Source organism: Morus notabilis, unplaced genomic scaffold (genome assembly GCF_000414095.1).
Source record: "Morus notabilis unplaced genomic scaffold, ASM41409v2 Scaffold467, whole genome shotgun sequence".
NCBI classification, from domain to species: Eukaryota; Viridiplantae; Streptophyta; class Magnoliopsida; order Rosales; family Moraceae; genus Morus; species Morus notabilis.
The window spans coordinates 1,010,727-1,030,375 of NW_010361652.1; the positions used below are offsets into that span (position 1 = coordinate 1,010,727).

The window sequence follows — 19,649 nt, forward strand, 5'->3', positions numbered from 1 at the left end:
TTAAGTTAATGGATTTTTAAAAGTTTGTTTTAATTTCTCTCAAAAAAAAAAAAAAAAAAAAAAAACACAATAGCACAACCTGAAGGGTTTGTATTACCTAGAAATAAGAAAAATGTTTACAAGTTAGTCAAGTCACTTTATAGATTAAAGTAAGCACCAAATAATGGCGCGAGAAATTTAATTCTATTATTGTGTCTCATAGTTTTAAGCATAATACTGCAGAGAAATGCATATATATTTTAAATTTACAAATGATTTTGGTATGATTATTTGTTTGTATGTTGATAACTTGCTTATCTTTAAAAATAACATATACGGAGTAAATAACATTAAGAAGTATTTAAGTTCACAATTTAAGATGAAATATCTCGAGGGATAGATATTATCTAGGTGTAAAAATGAGGAAGCATATTAGAGATTACTCATTGTATTAATCTCATTATATTGAGAAAATGCTTTTTAAATTCAATCATTTAAAGTTTAAAGAAACTAATTTCCTATATGATCCTAATATTAAATAACTAAAATATGTTGGCCAAATAATAACACAGCTTAAATATGTTAATGCGATTTGTAGTTTAATATATGCTATGCTTTATGCGATTAGTAGCTTAATGTATGCTATATGTATGCTATGCTTTAAACAAGGCCAGACATCGAGATATCTCGATTAACAGAGGTGATAAACCTTTTGCTCTTAGATTTAAGATGCATATTTTGATATTTACTCCTATGTTAATGAGTATATGTATCTTGGATAACGTGTGAATTGATTTTTCTTTTCTTTTCTTTTTCCCCGGTAGGATTAGGAATGGTAAAATGGATGAGAATGAGATAGAATCTCCAACATGCCCATTTTTTGGATTACCAAAATGTCAGCTCAAACCACAATCAAGGTACACATGGATTACAAAAACAATTAGAAAGCAGCATAAGAATCAAAAGAACTCCCGTGCAATAATAATAAGAGTCGATAACATTTCAAATCTAGCAAAACAACACTCTGGGATGAATATCTATAACACGGCATTTGCAGTGCAGCCTTAGCTAACTCGAGACTGCAGCAACCACTCCCACGGTCATCTAACCCTGAATAAACAAAAATATGAACAAATGTAAGAACAAAATTGAGTGGATCAAATAGAACAATATTAAAGTCATGGTTCATCGAAATTTAATTAGATTATATGTGAAGACTACCTTGCTAGCGATGTTGTTTGAGAGCCAGTCCAGCCCCTCATACAATCCTTCACCAGAAGTGGCACAAGTACTCTGAATATACCTGGAAGAAATATAAAAACCAAATACTTCAGCCCAGGCAGAGCACAAAGTAAAATTGCACCAGAGAAGAAAAGAGGACGATTCTTTACCAATGGCGCTGTCGAAGAGAATGAAGGCCGAGCTTATCAGTAATTTCCGCGGCATTCATTGCATTTGGTAGATCTTGCTTATTTGCAAACACAAGCAGAACAGCATCCCTTAATTCATCCTGTTCATAAGAAAAGATCGTAATACTGTATTGTCATGGAGACTATTTCCCAGATCATAATCACTTTTCATCAAGAAATGCAGTGAAGGGTGCATCGAGTTGAAGCTTTCAGTTACCTCATTCAGCATCCTATGCAACTCATCTCTAGCCTCGACTACACGGTCACGGTCATTGCTGTCGACCACAAAGATAAGGCCTTGTGTGTTTTGGAAGTAGTGTCTCCACAAAGGTCGAATCTGTTACCAACAACCCGTCAAACAAGAAGCATTAAGTAAAAGCAGCCAATTAGGTCTCTTGCGTTTCTTTAATTTATTTACGGTCAAGTAGATTCAAAATAGCGGATAATTAAAGATAAAAGTGACCAAGTGAGATAGTGCTAATAAAAGAGATTGCTTGCCTTGTCCTGACCACCAACATCCCAGACTGTAAAGCTAATGTTTTTGTATTCCACAGTTTCCACATTGAATCCTGCCAAGAACAACAGATTGGCAAATCGGCTAACAACCCAAATTTAACGACATATCCGCCTGATCTAACCTATACTACGCATTATTGACATCTACTGAGGTCTTGAAAAGTATGTCAAAATTTTTCAAGGTAAATAATTCACCTGATATTTCTTTGACTTTCGATGTTTAAAGACAAAAATACTCTGATCTTGAGGGCATTTAGAAACGTTCAGTTACTTTAACATGTTACTATCTCAGAGTTTATTTATCCGAGCTTCTTCCACGTCATCTTCGCAGAAGTATCAAAATTCGTAGACTAAATGGTGCTTCAACCAAATATGTCATTTTAGTCAAACACTTAGATCATGAAAATTTAAAAAATAAAAAATAAAAAAAGGAGGGGTAAAATCCGCATACATTATTAAACATTTCCCCCAACTTAAGCTTGGATGTAAAAATTGGGACACGTGACACTGTTCTATTAAAATTATGGTTTCGATTTCTTTCAAGGTAAATAATTTAGCTAATTCTTCTATGAATTTGGATGTTTAAGGCATTAAACTGAACAATAAGGCCAACATTCTTGGTCAAATGCTTAATAATCACACACAATCTGGGCAAAAAACATTAATACCTCCACAACTAACGGATCCTTAAACAAACATGTTATTTAGAATTAGATCAGAACACAGATAAGAAACATACCAATGGTGGGAATAGTGGTAACAATTTCTCCCAACTTGAGCTTGTACAAAATGGTGGTTTTACCAGCAGCATCAAGACCAACCATAAGAATTCGCATCTCTTTCTTAGCAAATAGTCGGCTAAACAGTTTTGCGAATGACAATCCCATCTTGAATCTGAACAACGTAATTCCAGTTAGAAATTTGCAAAATTTAGACTCTCTAATATGATCAAAACTTTTTTTTTAAAAATTTTCTAATGATGATCTGCAAGGAAATGCAAGTGGTAATCCGATCACAGCCTAATATTTCTCTTCAGATCAAATCTTTGAAGATCATGAGAAAGAAAGAAAGAACTTTTCTGGGTTGCAATTAACCAAGATTAAATTTTGAAATTCAAATTGTCAGATTCAGATCTAGGAATGAATGGAAAACTTACAACAAACAGGGAATGGATATGAAGGAGAGGAAGATTCGAGGAAGAGTCAGAGAGAGAGAAAGTGGAGAGAGAGAGAGGTGTGGTGTGGATCTGTGGAAAGGAAAATCAGATTCCTTTCTAATTTATGTTGTGAACGCTACCCCCCTTTTAAAATACTATTTTTATTTTCCTTTTCTTAAATTAAATTGAATAACTATAATTAATTAATTAATTAATTATGAGTAATTAATTACCCTCTTTCTTATTATAGTCTGGCTCTGGTCTGGAGTCTGCATCCTCCAGGTGGGATTTTCTAAAGTCAATGTATTTGATTTTCCATTTGTTCCGCGGCCCTCCCAAAGGTATTCTTTATTTATTTTTTCAGATCAACATCAACAAATACAATGTGCTTGTTCACATGAAAAATTGAATCGAGTCTTGTTCAAGTTTATTCCATGCAAGTGGTCCAATGGAAGAATTGTGTGTAATTAATTTCCTTTTCCTTTGTTTTGTTTTGTTTTTTTAATTTCTTGTCCGCACCTTTGAAAACTAGTCCTTTTGTGTTTTTTGCAAAAAAAAAAGAGGACAAAAAAACAAAAGAACAAAAAACCAGTCCATTTAGTTGACTACAACAAATGAATGAAAAACTGTAGCAAAAAGAATAAGCAACAAAATTCAATTGCCTCATATATTTACATGCTTGCAAAAAGAAAGAAAGAAAGAAAGAAAATAACAAAAACGACAGAACCCAATCAATTGCAACAAAGTTTGTTGAGTTGGTGTGTAATGTTATGTAGTTCCGTTCCTCTTAGTTTAGGAATCGACTTCAGCAGCAAACAACCTTGTCTTTAGTATGTCATTCCTTCTTTACTGATAGTCTCTCTGATCAATCAAAAAGCAACCAACAAGAAAAGAAAGGCTCTTTAGTAACATGATCATGGCCAGCAATATATATATATATATATATATATATATATTACAAACGAAAAGAGGTGAAATGCTGTCACCATTCATGATGTATCACCAAATTAGACCAGTAATATGGAAAATTGCACGAGTATATAAGCACAAAGCCTTTTGCAATTGCCTTCAGGAGTATAGATTTGGATGAAAACTCCGTAATACTTACTTATAAGTTCGTAAGTAACTATCATTGTAGTTCCATAGAGTGACATGTTTAAGAACCGAGGCCCGAATCCTCTATAGAAGCCCCACCAGCCATCTTCTTTAAAGAGTGTCTTTGCTGTCTTTAGAACCGATGGTCTTCCTACCCCGTAATCATCAATAACCTTTAAATGAAACATAGACCCACAACATGACAACTTGCATTGGACGTCGTGGTGCGTCGGAAACAGAATTTTATGCTAACGCATACTAAATATACCTGAAGCCTTGTCTTTACAGTGTCAATTGGAGTAGTGATAACCGATGAACAAGCACCGGCAATCATTCCCGCTGTCGCCTGAATTGTGACCATCTCCATATGAGATGGTTTCTTGTCCACATCATCTCTATAGCCTAAACTCCTAAAATCCCAACAAAAGTGCTCAGCATTAACTTCAAGATACTGCAAGTGGATTATAAAACTGCAATGCACTAATTATAGAAGTGATACAGCCAAAACATACCTCCAAACGATGTGTTGGGAAGCACCATAGGCACCCCACCAGAGTGCAGACGCTGGTGACTGTATCACTGCCGTTAATCCGAACCCTCTGTACAAATTACGAAGACCTTCGGTCTTCATCACTTTGCGAATGGCATCAAATGGGCCCTTGCAGTAAGTAGTTCCGGGAAGACCTTGAACCATTAGTCTCTGGGATATCTGAGCAGCACAACGCATATAAAATCAGAACAAGGGAATTGTAAATCACACATTTTTCATCCCATAATTTTGAGTAAAGAAACAAAATTATTGCTGCAATTACAGAATAGAGCCAAAAACAAGGTTTAAGAAAACACACAAGTGAAAGATTGGTCTTGGAAAGCAAAAAAATGAGAGATCAAAGAATAGCCTGCCAACAATCAAGATCATGTCTTTTCCAAACTTCTACCCAAGCAAAACTTATCCAATTTATAGACTCCTTTAAATCTAAACTAAAAAAACAAAATGCTGTTAGAATCATGGCATAACAAGCACAAAACTGAACAACTATTGACAATAGCATACTCTTCATAAGAACTAAACAAATGGAAGTTCCAAAAACTGAGAGGAAACATTTTATTACTCACCACATCCAAGGGCACAAAGTAGACACAAGAAACCAGATTGGAGAACATGCCAGCCACCCCATTGGCGAGGCCCACACGCGTGGCGTCAGGCAAGTCGAGGTCTTGAGTGTACTTCATCATCATGTCTTTTGACACTTCCAAGGATGTCAATGCCAGCACTCTCCCCGGCAAAGATCCAATGGCGGATGTCGCAAATCCCCTGTAGAGGCCAAGAATGCCAACACTCTTCAAAATGTGCCTAAACACCGTGGTGCCACGCATGTGGGAAAGCCCTGAATCCGCTACTTGCATTCTCGTCTTCACCACCGCCGTCGGATGCAGCATTCCTTGCTGCAATGTGAACAGCACTGCCCCTATTACATGGAACCTCGTCTTGTCCAACCTAGGATTGCCATATCATATTTTGTGTTACAATTTATTTTTTTCCTTGTGCTAGAAGTTTACATATGTTACCCTAGTTACATGTGACAAAAAGGTGTCATTTTTTTTTTTGGCTGATAGCAAAACTGAGCATGTTATTACAAAAAAAAAAAAAAAAAAAAAAAAAAAAACTACTGCGGGTAGATAAAAATGTAATCTTGACGAAAAGACCTTGATCTCAATGTGACAAAATGTGGCTACTTATATTACATTTGTTCGCATATATATACATATATATATGTGTGTTAATAAAGATGAACTTTTTCATTCTGGCTCAAAGACTTTTCAGAAGCTAGTGTATGATAAAAGGGTCTTTTAAAAAAAATACAAAAAAATTAAGACAAAACTAAGCATAATATGAGCAAGAACTGTTGTTTATAGAGCCAAAAATACAATGAAAGAGAAGAATGAAATCGTAAATACAATGAAAGAGAAGAATGAAATCGTAAAAACAATGAAAGAGAAGACTCATTACGAGACCTGAAAGTAGAAAATGGAAACCAAACCTGTCCCAGTTGACGTCGGTGTCGGCCAGAGCCAGCTCTGGTGCTTCAGCAGCTTCCATAGCCGCCATGGAAATGGATTCTTACAATCACTCCAAAGACTACACAATTGATGTCGTCTTTCGGTTTTCTTTCTCTGTCGTATGTATTTCACTTACTTTACTGCCTTCTCTTCTCTGCTCTGCCCAATTTCTTTGGAATTCAAGACTTACCACAATCTGCCGCGGTAACCATATTTTCACTGTTTATTTTTATTTATTTATTTATTTTTTGTGTTTTTAAGGAAGGAAACGGAAATTTTCAGAAGTTTCCAGTCGTTTTTTTTTTCCTCGCACGGAGTTGGGCCTGGTTGTCTATGTGGATTTATGGGCCCAATACACGCATGAGAACCGAATCAACTACTCGTGCGGTCACCAGTTTGAGAGTGCAACAACTCTACTATAGTCCTCGCTATAGATGATACTTTTCTCAACCTTAACCCTAACCTTGAAATTCCCTCAAAACTCTCGAGCCTTTTCTCCTGAAAATCCTCTTCTTCTTCTCCTCCGAATTCCTTCTGGAGAGAAGAGAGAGAGAGAGAGAAAGAGAAATCAGAAAGCCGCTTCTTCAATCCCCATCGATTTTAGGGTTTTTCGTTGTTCGCTCTATTTTCTGCTTTCCGATCTAGACGGATTATTATTTGCTTTATTACACAAGGTATGCACGTAATTTTTCGACAGGGTGTGGATTTTTCGAATGTTCGTTCAATGTTTGCCTTTTCCGTGGTTGATTTGATGTACGGATTTTGTCTTTTCAACGGCTCCGTATTGAGTTTCGCGATGAAAAAGAAAATAAGAATGATGAAGGCTAAATATTTTAGAATGTAGGAAGTGTTTGGTTGCCGAGAAAATAGCTATTCGAGATCCTATTGTTAGTTTATTTGTAGTTTTGTATGCCTTTTTTGTTACTGGGTTTAGATATGGTTGTTCTGGTTCAGTTGGTGAATGACATTCTATTAATGTAATGTAATAGCAATGTTTTTAATGGTAGGGTGATGTAGAACTTTTCGCCAGTTCCATGTTAAATACTTTCTATCTCACTTTTCTAATATTAAATTATGGCAAATGAGAATATTGGATTTTGGATTTTCGTATTTTCGTATTTTTTTATTTTTTTTATTTTTTATCACTGGCGTTGTAGTTCTTTCATTAGAATTGATGTTTTTGATGCGAGTCTTTTCGTTTCCATATTGGTAACTTGCTATAATTGTTGGGGCTTTACCTTTTTTTATTATTTTTTCTTTATCAGTGTTATTTTGCTGAATTTGTTACATCACGGGTGGTAACGTCTTCTCTATCTGTATCATCCAGGTCATTTATAAAGCTTGAGCATGGCAGCAACGGAGCCAGCAGCGGCTTCCCTTGGTCCACGGTATGCACCTGAGGACCCTACACTTCCAAAACCTTGGAAGGGTTTGATAGATGGAAGCACAGGCGTTCTATACTACTGGAATCCTGAAACTAATGTAACCCAATATGAGAAACCCGCCAGTTTGCCTCCATCGTTGCCATCTGGACCGCCTCCCGCCGTTTCTACACCTAAGTTGGCGCCAATTCCGGGGGCCCATTCAGTTCCACCAAACGACGTCTTGGCCCAGAATGGTCAGCAAGTAACGCAAGTTCCTCAGCAGCAGGGGCAACAAGGGAACCAGCATGGACATCTAATGTTACAACAGCAGAATCCACAACTTGGGCCAGCTATGCAACAGCATGGACAAGTCCAACAACTTGGGCAAATTATGCAGCATCCAGCTCAACAAATGATTCAGCAAATTCCACAGCAGTCGGGTCAGCAAGGATTACAGCAGCCTGGTCAGCAAATACCCCAACAGGTCATCCATCAAATGCAACAACAAACACCTCCGAATCAAGGCTTACAAATGGCACTACCTCAAGGACAGCAATTGACACATCAGCAGCTGCAGTATATGGCTTATCAACAAAGTGTGCTTCCTCAAGGACAACAAATTACTCCACAACCAACTCAGCAGGGTGTTCAAGTGCCTCAATTTGTAAATCAACAAGATTTTAAGCCAGGTTTCCCGAAGAGGGAAGAAGATGATCTTCAAAACAGAAATCAAATTGGGTTTTCTCCTTCCCAGTTTCAGCAGGCTGGTGGTTCAGCTGCTCAGAACCTTGCTGCTGGAACTACTTCAGCACACATTCTACAGATTGGCGCTCATTCAGGTCAATCCCAACAGTTTGGTAGCTCTGTCCATAACATGCAACAACCTGGCTCCACCACTCGATTGCAGCCAATGGGCACTGATTTGGCGCATCATTCACATGGTAGTAGGTTTCAAAATGAGAGGGACCCAATACTAATGCACAATCACCAGTCAAATATGGCTCCTGGTGGATTAAGGGCGGGTCATGAGAGTAATTTCCACGGAAGAGGTGGAAACAATTATGCCTTCAATAGTAACAAGGAAACACCAATTCCAGGTCCTCAGCAGCCCAAGCTAGCTGCAATTCCAGTGGCTAGAAGTCAGCAGGTATGGTTCTGCATTACTTTTAGTTTTTATCTAATTTGAAAGATTGTTCTGATCTCTGTTGGCGACTGTGTGTTTATTTCTTCCAGGACATGAGGTTCAGTGGCCCATATCCAAGTGTTGCACCTGGTCATGCTAGCGCATTGAGCAATGAGCCAGGGCATGCCATGCAAAATATGTATAATCACTCAACAGGTGGCCCACCGTATGCTATGATGAAACCTCCATACCATGGATCGAAGGATATTTCAGGTCTCTCGCCTGTAGAAGCCTATCGCCAGCAGCATGAAGTTAATGCAACGGTTGGTATTTTTGCTTGCTTGGGTATTATTAATGTGCTAATGCAATGTTAGGAAGTATTGAATTTTCTTAAGTGAGGTCAAGTATCGTTTTTTGTTATTCTTGTTTAAAACAACAGCAAGCTTGCACTCTTTTAAGCGCCAAATCTACTTGATTTTGTGAGCCGAGTAAATATTCTGTGTTGTTCTTGGCCAAGATTGTTGTTCTTTGACAACTAATGAGTACAACATGACTGTCAGTGGTGCTTGTTCACTCTTTTATAATCATTACCTGGTAGCGTTAGCAAGTATTGATAAATTGCATTTACATTGGATTGCATAGGGTGATAATGTTCCTGCCCCATTCGTGACATTTGAAGCCACTGGTTTTCCCCCTGAGATACTGAGAGAGGTAAGTTTTACTTTTGCCACATTTCAATGTTCGTATTCTTCCTATTGTTATCATTATCTTTTCATTTTTAAGGAAACGAGAGTATGAGATCACACACCTTAATTTTAAATACTACTTTTGTTATGTTTCATTACTTCTGAACTTATCAGTTCTCACTTGTCGCAGGTGCGATATCTGCTCCGGAGGAGGAGCATATGTCGTACGCTGCACTGCTAGTGGCACACTTACACGTGCAACAACTATTCTGATTTTTTGGAGGCTGCAAAATGAACTGTTGGAGCCTTTGTTGTGCATCTTCTAGAAGGGTACTTGGCCCTTTGTCCAAATCACACCTGATGTGACTGGGATTTCTTGCTTATTGGCTCTACCTCTTATGTCTTTATTGCCCTCTTTTGTTGCCTCAAGTTGCTTCTGTAAGCAACCATACACCCATGGGCTTTTTGGTTATATTTTCCTTTTACGATAGATAACTAACCGTATTTTAGCTTTTTCTTTTGTATCAATTAGTGCGGCTGATCATTCTATTTGGTTTTTTTTTTGGCAGATTTATTCCGCTGGCTTCTCTTCTCCCACCCCCATTCAGGCACAAACATGGCCTATTGCTCTTCAAAGTAGGGACATAGTGGCGATTGCTAAAACTGGTTCTGGAAAAACATTAGGATACTTGATCCCTGCCTTTATTCTTCTTAGACAACGGCATAATAATCCTCAAAATGGCCCAACGGTGTTGGTTTTGGCTCCAACAAGGGAGCTTGCAACTCAAATACAAGATGAGGTCATCAAATTTGGACGATCATCAAGAGTTTCCTGCACGGTGCGAATGTGTTGCTTAGTGCTTATTGTTTATTCTTGTTGGCCAAACAAAAAAGTGATTTTTTTCCATATTGCTTCACTTTATTGATTTAGGTGTTTCTTTTGATAATGCAGTGCCTCTATGGTGGAGCTCCTAAGGGTCCTCAACTAAAAGAATTAGATCGCGGAGCAGATATAGTCGTTGCGACTCCTGGTCGGCTTAATGATATATTAGAAATGAAAAAGATAAACTTCGGGCAAGTTTCCCTTCTTGTGCTCGATGAGGCAGATCGAATGCTTGACATGGGTTTTGAACCTCAAATACGCAAAATTGTGAATGAAATACCCCCACACAGACAAACTCTCATGTACACGGCAACCTGGCCAAAAGAAGTAAGAAAAATAGCAAGTGATCTTCTTGTTAATCCTGTCCAGGTGAACATTGGCAGGGTTGATGAGCTTGCTGCAAACAAGGCTATTACACAGGTTTATTTTCAACTACATCTTGTTCTTTTACTGTTTTTCAAAATGCAATAAGTACCTTTTTAGTTGTAATTAGTATCTACATTTTCCCCGCACAAAATGGTATAGATATTAGTAGCTTCTGCGAGTCATTTACATTTTCCCCTCACAAAAATTGATATATATGTTTTTAATTTGCAGTATGTTGAAGTTGTCCCTCAAATGGAGAAGCAACGCCGTTTAGAGCAAATCCTTAGAGCACAAGAACGAGGTTCTAAGGTCATCATTTTCTGTTCCACAAAAAGGTTATGTGATCAGCTTGCACGTAGCATTGGACGTAGCTTTGGTGCTGTGGCAATTCATGGAGACAAATCTCAGGGCGAGAGAGACTGGGTTTTGAATCAGTTTCGAAGTGGAAAATCTCCGGTTTTAGTTGCCACTGACGTTGCTGCTCGTGGGCTTGATATCAAGGATATAAGGTTAGGTCATATCTTTGGTTTCTTGCAAACGAATATGTTCAAAATGATGAACAATGAGTTGACATGATTATTTCACACAATTATGTTTGTTAAACGTTTACTTCATACAGGAAATCCTATAGAAGTTTGGCGTTCTTAAAAATATTTTATTTATTTATTTATTTGTTTTTTGTGTTGCAGGGTGGTGATTAACTATGATTTCCCAACTGGGGTTGAGGACTATGTACATCGAATTGGAAGAACTGGGAGGGCTGGTGCAACAGGAGTATCCTACACCTTTTTCTCTGAGCAGGACTGGAAATATGCAGCTGATTTGATAAAAGTACTGGAGGGAGCCAACCAGCATGTTCCCCCAGAAGTGCGAGACATTGCTATGCGTGGTGGGCCTAGTTTTGGCAAAGATAGGCGTTTTGATTCTGGGGGTGGTGGCCGTGGTGGCATGAGGGATGGTGGCTTTGGGGGCCGTGGTGGCATGAGGGATGGTGGCTATAGGGGCCGAGGTGGCATGAGGGACGGTGGCTATGGTGGCCGTGGTGGACCTGGTGGCCCTAGAGATGATCCTATGAATGGTAATGGTGGGAGGGATGATTTTTTTGGTGGCCGCGGCAACAGAGGACGAGGATTTGGTGGGCCTGGTGCTGGTCATGTTGGATTCGGTAGAAATGATCGTATGCCTCATGATCGGTACAACAATATGGATGGGAGAGGACGTGGGCGTGGATGGGGACGGTCCGATAATAGAAGAGAAATTACTGGTAGGAGCAGGGACAGAAGTTACAGCAGAAGCCCGGAAAGGGTAAGAACATGGGGTTATAGCAGAAGCCGAAGTCGCAGTCAGAGTCGCAGTCGCAGCCGTAGCCGCAGCTGGACCAGAAGTAGGAGTAGGAGCTGGAGTAGGAGCAGGAGTCGGAGTCGGAGCCGGAGCTTGTCCCGCAGCCGTAATCAGAGCTACAGCCGTAGCCCAAGGCGGAGTCGCAGCCGTGATCGGAGTCATAGCCGCAGCTATGACAGATCTGGCAATCCACCTCGTGAACAGATCTCCAACAAAAAGGATACTACACAAGCAATGTCAGATCCTGTAGCTCCTCCTGAATCAGGTTTGCGTCCAGTGTCCCCGGGTACTCGAGGCAATGCAATTCCAAAAACAGAGGCTTTGGAGCAAACGCCGGTAGTTGAGAACACTGAGCCAGAAAATCCAAATGTAGGTGGAGAACACCTAGAGGCTGTCAAAGAATCACACCATCAATCAGTTGCGGAAGATTGAGATATGATGGCAGTTTCACATCTAGTTCAACCAAAATGGCTTTTTCAACACCTGCTGTGAGTTAGCTTCTGTTGGTGAAATATGTAGCAAGGAGTTGACTTGAATTTTGGCTCATCTGGATACAAGTGAAATGACATTTGTTCTTTAGCATTGGGTTAGGTCTTCATACTCTGGGGAAGGAAGGCACTTTAAAGTTCCAACTACTTCTATATTGTGGGGGTTGTAATTCGAGTATTGGGAGATTTTTATGAGTTGTTACATGTTTTGTGTGAGAAATTGGGATAGATAAGCATAGAACCGCCCTCCCGTACATCCATTTTATACGCTCACATTTCTTTCGACATTTGCCTTAATTTTGTGGTATTATGAAGTCACGTTATTATATCTCATGGTTAGGAATGGCATTTCGTGTTTGTCAGCCGGGTTTTGTGTCCAAACACGTTTAGGTGTGAATGCTCTAAAGCCGAGCATGACCGGCTTTAGTCCCAATCAACTCACCTAAGAAGCAGATCAAGTGAGGCTCAAGTTTTGAGTTTTAAACTTAAAAGAAGCAGAAGAATCATTGGCTTGCAAGTAAGCAAAGAAAGGCGATTGGGAAATTGTTATTTATCATAGAACATCAGGTGCTAAAGCAAAAAAAACAAGCCACAAAAAGAATCTGCAAATGAAATGCTAAAGCAAAATCATTGTCCCTTCATTCCTCACTTGGTCTGCAAGTTCAAATGTTCTGCCAAAATACGCATATGAGGAAATGTTCCATCCAATTTTAAGTTCCACGGCTCCCAAATCCCATTGCATCGCCTCTATTAATTAACCATTTTAATGGTCAACTAAATTTGATTCTTCCACATCAAATCATGTTGTTGATCGAGCCGATTATGTCCCTTCAATTGCATTCCAAAACGTTTTCCCTTTACAGTATTTATTTGTGGTTTTCAACTTTTTGATTTTGTTTGTATCCATTATTTATATTTATTATTATAAAGTTGGAAAGGTGTAGCTTTCTTGTTTGTAATGTTTCATGTTGCTGAAATTTTAATGTGATTTACTTGTTTCTACTCACTATGATGTCATTGTCGTTTGGAATTTGTGATTGAATTTGGCATTTTATTTTTGAACGTTCAAACTTCAACTAAGACATAAAATTGGCGTCATTCAATGCCCATTTAAAACCATTTTCCTGATTTGCTTGGTCACTAAGGAAAAGGGAACTTGTTTTTTTTTATTAAATTTATTAAAAATAAAAATAAAATTGAAAACGTCTTTTTGATGCCCTTTCCCAAAGAGATAATAATATTATATATATATATATTTTTTTTTACGCCACACCTATTATGCAAACGTGGACTTGTTCATTGACTAGCAAATACCACGATAAATGGGGATTTGTGGAGGGAAAGTTTCCTTTTCTTTTATCTCGGGAAAATTCATGAATTATTGTAAATTTCTAAAAAGCACTTATTCGAGTGAGATACTACTAATAATAACCAAAAATAAATAAATAAATAAATAATGCTGTCCTTGGGTTAAAATCCCCTCTTTCATTGACTATTAACTTACGATATAAATACAACAAAATAAATGGGATTTGTAGGAGAAAGTTTCCTTTATAAAAAGAAGAAGAAGAAAAAAATAAGAAAAAGAGGGAGTAACTTGGTGAATTATTCTAAATTTCCAAAAAAAGCACTTGCTGGCTATATTATAGTGAAATCTAAAATAAACAAAACTTATGAAAACTAGGACCCTCCACCAATTAGATCCCCCAAATTCCTTGTCGGCACAACCCAACCCATAATCGCATTTATATGTAGCGATAAGATTCCCGCGAATCAAAACTCGCCACGTCTTGTCAACCGCACTCGGTCACCGAAACTCTTAACAATATTAACAACACAGACGACGTCGTTTCAATCCTCTCCTTTCTTATTCTAAACTTTCCCGCTAAAATATTTCACCACCAATGGCAACCTCGAGGTTTCTTGGCCGTATCAGGGGCACTACAGACAATTCATAAAACAAAAGGAAAAATGGAAAATCGGATCGAAACGATGCGTCTTAAGGGTGTGGGGGGAATCTCTTTTGTGGCACCAAAATCACCGCCATCTCCTCTTTCCTTTCCTTTCCTTTCCTTTCCAAAAGCCTCTCTCTCTCTCTCTCTCTCTCTCCTCTCTCTTTCTCTCTCATCAGTTCTTTCTCTCTGGTTTAGGGTTTCCTCTTTCGCTCTGTAATTATCCTTTCCCTATTATCTCTGTTTTCATGGTACAAGGAGGAGGAGAATGTCGCTGATGAGCCTTCGTCTTCGCTGTAGATTCTTCAATTCCCACCTCCAGCTACTTTCTAGGTCAACCATGGCGTAAAATCGGCCTTTTCTTTTCTATTTTCTTCCTGGTAATTTCCCTCTCCTTTCGCTTTCCCTTTCTTATTTGTTATTCTTTTTTAGTTTAGTTTCGAACTCTTGTTTGAATTTATTTATTTATTTATTTTAGACGGTGATTTGTGTGCGCGTGTTTTTTGTTATTTCATTGAAGACGATGATTTTTGTTTTTGTTTTTTTTTTTTTTTTGGTGCGATACTGATGTTGTTTATGTTTCAAAAATCAGGAGAAAGTTTCTTTATTCGGTTTTTCTTCCCTGCTAATTTTCCTTTTTTATTATTGTCTTGATTCCGTTTTGCTTAAAATCCAGTTTAGCCAAGTAAAGTGCCTTCTCGAGCTCAAATAAGCCGTAAAATTTCTGTTATTCATGAGTTCGATTTTATTAATTACAGAAGCTAATTCGAGTGTTGAGTAAATTTCAGAAGCTAATAATTTGAGTTTGATAATATTCTGTTTCTGTGTATGCTCTTGTTGTTCACGTTTCTTAATAATATTATAGTTCTATTTTCTGGTGTTTTGACTCTTTGAGATTGAACCAGAAGGTCTATTTTTTGCTTGACACTTTTTCCCGACTCTCCGCGTTTTAATTTGATTAGAGGTCTGAGTTGAAACTGGGATCTTCAAATTTTTCTCAAATCGGTCCTTTGTTGGTCTTAGTGGAGGATTGCTTTTATGAAAAGTGAAGTACGTTTCTGCCTGTTTCTGGTACGAGGGATCGACCAACGTTTGGCATCTTTCTTGTGTAGCCTTTATATATTGAAAAAATTATCGTCTGTTCTTTCTGCTGTTTTTTTTTGGCTTAGTTTTCAACGTGCCTTCTTTTTGGGTGTTGATATTTTATACTTTTTTGGTAAATGAGTTATTATTTTCTTGTTTCCTGATTTTAGTGTATTGTCTTGTTATCAGCGTACAACTTTATTATTTTAGGGTCATTCCGAAGTCTTATATAATTCTTTGTTTTGCAATTATTTTTGGTTTTTTCTCGTATGCTTACATCTCCTTTTGTTGAATTATGCAGTGGTGGCAGTACTGGTATAGAAATGTACCATGTTCCAGAACACGGAACTGATGAGAATTTAATGGTATCTCCACTTTTGTTGCTCTTATGCTGTTTTAACTCATAAAGAGCGCTTGAATTGAGTTGGAAAAAAAAAAAAATTGAGCAGACTTATTGAGGTTTTCGTCCTAACTTAATAGATTCAAAGTATGGAACCAAACATGCATTTGACTAGTCCATTCGAACAAGTTGAAGCTATGTACAGCGAAGGAGCCCCCGAGTTTGTTGTTGATCAGGGCTTGTTTTATCCCGCTGCCACCAGCTATGGATATTACTGTACAGGTTAATACCTAGATCTTTTTTCTCTGTATAAAATGATGATTTATAGTTGGTCTCTCATTTTTATTTCTGTTTGAATTGGTCAGGATTCGAGTCACCCGGAGAATGGGAGGACCACAATAGAGTTTTTGGTGTAGATGGTCCCGATATCCAGTACACGGTAAGTGATCATTCTAATATAAATGAACACGAGGATATATGAAAGAAATAGTCCCACTTTAATTATGGTTGTTTCAACATCTTTTTTTTCCCCCCTTATGCAGGGTGCACAAAGTGAAAGTTTGCCTTATGTATATTATACACCTACCTATGGATATGCACAGTCTCCATACAACCCATACAATCCTTACATCCCTGGTGCTATGATAGGAGTTGATGGCCCTTCTGTAGGGGCACAGCAGTACTATTCCGTTGCCCCTTATCAGAATGCTGTTTCTTCACCGGCTTATATTCCAGTTGTGTTTCAACCAGACATGATTCCTAATAGTTCTTCTGAATCCCTGATTGATGCTGGAGCCTCAACTAATAGGCCTGATGGTAGAGGGTCAAAGCATAGCTTAAGTTCAACTTCTGGAGCCTTTCCTAACTTTACGAAACCTACATCACATGCAAAGAATTCATTTACAATGATATCAGAAGGGTCCAAATCTAATGCTGGACCAAGCAAGCAAGCTTCAGCAAATGGAAGTGTTTCTACTGGTCGTTTTCCATCTTCAGCTTCATCACATGTTTTTCAGGTGAGGAGACATAAATTACAAATTTTAAGTTTCATATTGATTGGTCTCTTGGTGCAAAGGTATAGAGGTGGGTTCTTGTTATTATATTAGTGCTTTCCAAATTTTACTATTTTGCTATTTCTATTCTCAATGAGGTTTAGAGGGTTCATTGACCCATAATAAGTTCAATGAATTGAGCTGGGAATAAGCATTTCAATAAGAAACTTGACATATATCTTTCTATTGATATTGTGTTTGCTTACAGGGTAGAAGTTCCTCTGGCTCAATTCAAGCTGTAGACAAACTCCCAAATGGAAAAATTCCAACTCATAATAACCAGTTGAAAGTAGCTATCCCTGGTACTAGTTTATCTGACTTTGGATCTAGTAATCATGGACGGGGTACAATGGCTAAAGTCCAACCAAAAGTGCCTGTTGGCAGATCCTTGAACGATGCTAATAGTGGCCTGGATTCTTTGAGTGAACAGAATCGGGGCCCCAGAATCAACCGACCAAAAAATGAATTGCCTGTTAAAGCATACACATCCAGGGCAGGTGGTACTAATGCACAAGAAAACATTATTATTTATACTGATCAGTACAACAAGGATGATTTCCCAGTTGACTTTACAGACGCAAAGTTTTTTGTAATAAAGTCTTACAGTGAGGATGATGTGCATAAGAGCATTAAATATAATGTTTGGTCATCTACGCCCCATGGCAACAAGAAACTAAGTAGTGCTTATGAAGATGCTCAGAGAATAGCTGCAGGGAAACCTAGAGGCTGTCCTATCTTCCTTTTCTTCTCGGTGAGTCTTTTTCTAACCGATATCTTTCAGTTAGTGGCCTTTCAAAAGATTCCAATTTCGTAGTCTGAAGCTGTTATCTGTAAAATTCCTGACTAAGGTTAGATCACCTTTTGCAGGTTAATGTGAGTGGTCAATTCTGTGGTGTTGCTGAGATGGTCGGTCCGGTTGACTTCAATAAGGATATGGATTTTTGGCAGCAAGATAAATGGAGTGGTAGCTTCCCTGTTAAGTGGCACATTATTAAAGACGTCGCTAACACCAGCTTAAGGCACATCATATTGGAGAACAATGAGAACAAACCAGTGACCAATAGCAGGGATACGCAGGAGGTATTTGCTTTAACCCTATCGAGGAACTTATATTTTACTTTAGTACCTTGATTTGAATATGCATTCTGTATCTTTTTAGAGCATATCTTCTTTATATCCTCTCTTTCCTAAACTGTCGTACTCTCAGAGACATGCTAAATTATTCTCATTCCTTTGCAGATCATGTATAAGAAAGGCCTTGAGATGTTGAGAATTTTCAAGAATCACACACTGAAGACTTCTTTACTTGATGACTTTGTGTACTACGAAAATCGTCAGAAAATTATTCAGGAAGAGAAAGCCAGTTTACTTGTTAGGAGTTTTCACAGTCCATTCTTTATACCGGCATTGGGTCCACCTCGCAAGCTGAACTGTGTTGTTGAGCTGCCTCCGAGTAAGGTAGATAATGCTTACAAACCTAGTTATGAACCGAACAGCTCAAAGAAGACAGTTATCACTGCATCAGAGCAGGCTTCTTCTCAGTCTAATATCACCAACACAAACATAAGAAATGAACATCCTGATAAAGGTGGTGTCGAAGCAAAAGACGATGCATCTACCTTTAAAATCGGTTCATTGAGTATCAACCCGAAGGCTTCTGATCTTATATCTTCAGTTGGCACCACCAGCACTGTTGCTGCTAGTACAGAACCTTTCAGTGTCACAGTTGGCTCAGTACCTCTTAAATTTAATGGGGCTTCTGAATCTTCCGGTATTTTAACAGTTGGGACTATTCCGCTCGATCCGAGGGCCTTACTATTTGATAAAGGAGGAGGTGGTGCACTTGCCAAAAGGGGTTCTCAACAGAAATGATGCAGAGTTTTTTCACAACTTTTAACATTTTATGGAAGTTATTTTGTTTTTGTGTTTTCTGCAGGGTCAATGGAAATGGAAATCTGAGTGTAATCATACTTACTCAGACATAGTTATAGGCAAGGGTAAAACTGAAATACTGAGTTTGACATTCCTTTTTTTGTTTTTTATTTTTATTTTTGGGTCCTCCTGTTTGTTTTTTTTTTTTTTTTTGCTTCAGTTGTTTCTTTCTTTCTGGTCCAGACTGACACCGATGATGTTTTTCTTGACCTTTTTTTTTCTTTTTTGGGGAGGGCCTTTGTTGCCTCTGATATCAAAGTGGAAATACACATGTTCTTATCTTTTCTTCACCAAACTCTCCAGATGTTATACTGACATGATCAAATTTATGATTATCATGATGTGCTGTGTTATGGAAAGATTATTATCGTTTATTTACGAATTATGCATCGACCTTAATGCTATGTTTGGTAGGATGGATAGAAAAGAGAAAGGAAAGAGAAATAAAATACTAAGTGAAGAAAGTAAAATGATTTTTTTTCATGTTGTTTGGTATAAGAAAAAAAAAACAAAAAGAAAATGTTAAATTTAAGTTATTTTATAATAATATTTTAAGATAAATAAAAATATGATGAATGATGATGATTAAAATTGTTATTTTATTTTTTATTTTTTTATCAAATTTTTTTTCTTTATTTCTAAAGTTGGAAAGATTCAAAATTATTGGGTCTCATAAATTTTCATTTTCTTTTCTTTCACATTTTCTCTCTACTAAATAACCTAAATTTTCATTTTTCTTTACAAAATTATTCATCTATTTTTTTTTTTCTCTCTTTTTCACCCTACTGAACACTGTAAAAGTGGATGTGGATTTATCGTTGTT

General features: G+C 37.8%; 4 protein-coding genes across 4 annotated transcripts; 2 read left to right on the forward strand and 2 right to left on the reverse strand.

Moving 5' to 3' along the window:
• Positions 1-837: 837 nt before the first annotated feature.
• On the reverse strand, positions 838-3,180 carry LOC112092036 (ADP-ribosylation factor 1). The gene is made up of 7 exons (XM_024167153.1): positions 3,061-3,180; positions 2,644-2,798; positions 1,887-1,957; positions 1,606-1,725; positions 1,371-1,489; positions 1,201-1,282; positions 838-1,089 (listed from the first exon to the last, which is right to left on the reverse strand). Exons 2-7 carry the CDS (start codon positions 2,789-2,791, stop codon positions 1,084-1,086), a joined length of 546 nt encoding a protein of 181 aa, XP_024022921.1. The 5' UTR covers positions 2,792-2,798; positions 3,061-3,180; the 3' UTR covers positions 838-1,083.
• Positions 3,181-3,726: 546 nt separating this feature from the next.
• On the reverse strand, positions 3,727-6,348 carry LOC21408801 (solute carrier family 25 member 44). Its single transcript, XM_024167206.1, has 6 exons — positions 6,198-6,348; positions 5,272-5,653; positions 4,668-4,864; positions 4,424-4,565; positions 4,169-4,328; positions 3,727-3,921 (listed from the first exon to the last, which is right to left on the reverse strand). Exons 1-6 carry the CDS (start codon positions 6,263-6,265, stop codon positions 3,896-3,898), a joined length of 975 nt encoding a protein of 324 aa, XP_024022974.1. The 5' UTR covers positions 6,266-6,348; the 3' UTR covers positions 3,727-3,895.
• A 330-nt stretch (positions 6,349-6,678) lies between these two features.
• On the forward strand, positions 6,679-12,806 carry LOC21408802 (DEAD-box ATP-dependent RNA helicase 46). Its single transcript, XM_010100452.2, has 8 exons — positions 6,679-6,890; positions 7,544-8,727; positions 8,814-9,026; positions 9,346-9,414; positions 9,959-10,228; positions 10,342-10,692; positions 10,870-11,147; positions 11,328-12,806. Exons 2-8 carry the CDS (start codon positions 7,564-7,566, stop codon positions 12,409-12,411), a joined length of 3,429 nt encoding a protein of 1,142 aa, XP_010098754.1. The 5' UTR covers positions 6,679-6,890; positions 7,544-7,563; the 3' UTR covers positions 12,412-12,806.
• Positions 12,807-14,546: 1,740 nt separating this feature from the next.
• LOC21408803 (YTH domain-containing family protein 2) lies at positions 14,547-19,121 on the forward strand. The gene is made up of 8 exons (XM_024167152.1): positions 14,547-14,799; positions 15,804-15,867; positions 15,983-16,124; positions 16,208-16,281; positions 16,385-16,858; positions 17,103-17,645; positions 17,762-17,974; positions 18,134-19,121. Exons 2-8 carry the CDS (start codon positions 15,826-15,828, stop codon positions 18,764-18,766), a joined length of 2,121 nt encoding a protein of 706 aa, XP_024022920.1. The 5' UTR covers positions 14,547-14,799; positions 15,804-15,825; the 3' UTR covers positions 18,767-19,121.
• Positions 19,122-19,649: the final 528 nt, after the last annotated feature.

What these genes read in the sequence shown, in the direction of transcription:
- LOC21408802 (XM_010100452.2), top strand. Translation starts at nt 7,564, where the DNA reads ATGGCAGCAACGGAGCCAGCAGCGGCTTCCCTTGGTCCACGGTATGCA. An exon ending in CAGTGGCTAGAAGTCAGCAG is followed by an intron (nt 8,728 to 8,813) that starts GTATGGTTCTGC and finishes TATTTCTTCCAG; the next exon opens with GACATGAGGTTCAGTGGCCC. An exon ending in CCCCTGAGATACTGAGAGAG is followed by an intron (nt 9,415 to 9,958) that starts GTAAGTTTTACT and finishes TTTTTTTGGCAG; the next exon opens with ATTTATTCCGCTGGCTTCTC.
- LOC21408801 (XM_024167206.1), bottom strand. Translation starts at nt 6,265, where the DNA reads ATGGCGGCTATGGAAGCTGCTGAAGCACCAGAGCTGGCTCTGGCCGAC. An exon ending in ACTTTGTGCCCTTGGATGTG is followed by an intron (nt 4,865 to 5,271) that starts GTGAGTAATAAA and finishes TGTGCTGCTCAG; the next exon opens with ATATCCCAGAGACTAATGGT. An exon ending in CTGTAAAGACAAGGCTTCAG is followed by an intron (nt 4,329 to 4,423) that starts GTATATTTAGTA and finishes TTTCATTTAAAG; the next exon opens with GTTATTGATGATTACGGGGT.
- LOC112092036 (XM_024167153.1), bottom strand. Translation starts at nt 2,791, where the DNA reads ATGGGATTGTCATTCGCAAAACTGTTTAGCCGACTATTTGCTAAGAAA. An exon ending in TGCATAGGATGCTGAATGAG is followed by an intron (nt 1,490 to 1,605) that starts GTAACTGAAAGC and finishes TCTTATGAACAG; the next exon opens with GATGAATTAAGGGATGCTGT. An exon ending in TCTCTTCGACAGCGCCATTG is followed by an intron (nt 1,283 to 1,370) that starts GTAAAGAATCGT and finishes TATTTCTTCCAG; the next exon opens with GTATATTCAGAGTACTTGTG.
- LOC21408803 (XM_024167152.1), top strand. Translation starts at nt 15,826, where the DNA reads ATGTACCATGTTCCAGAACACGGAACTGATGAGAATTTAATG. An exon ending in GAACTGATGAGAATTTAATG is followed by an intron (nt 15,868 to 15,982) that starts GTATCTCCACTT and finishes CTAACTTAATAG; the next exon opens with ATTCAAAGTATGGAACCAAA. An exon ending in CTTCATCACATGTTTTTCAG is followed by an intron (nt 16,859 to 17,102) that starts GTGAGGAGACAT and finishes GTTTGCTTACAG; the next exon opens with GGTAGAAGTTCCTCTGGCTC.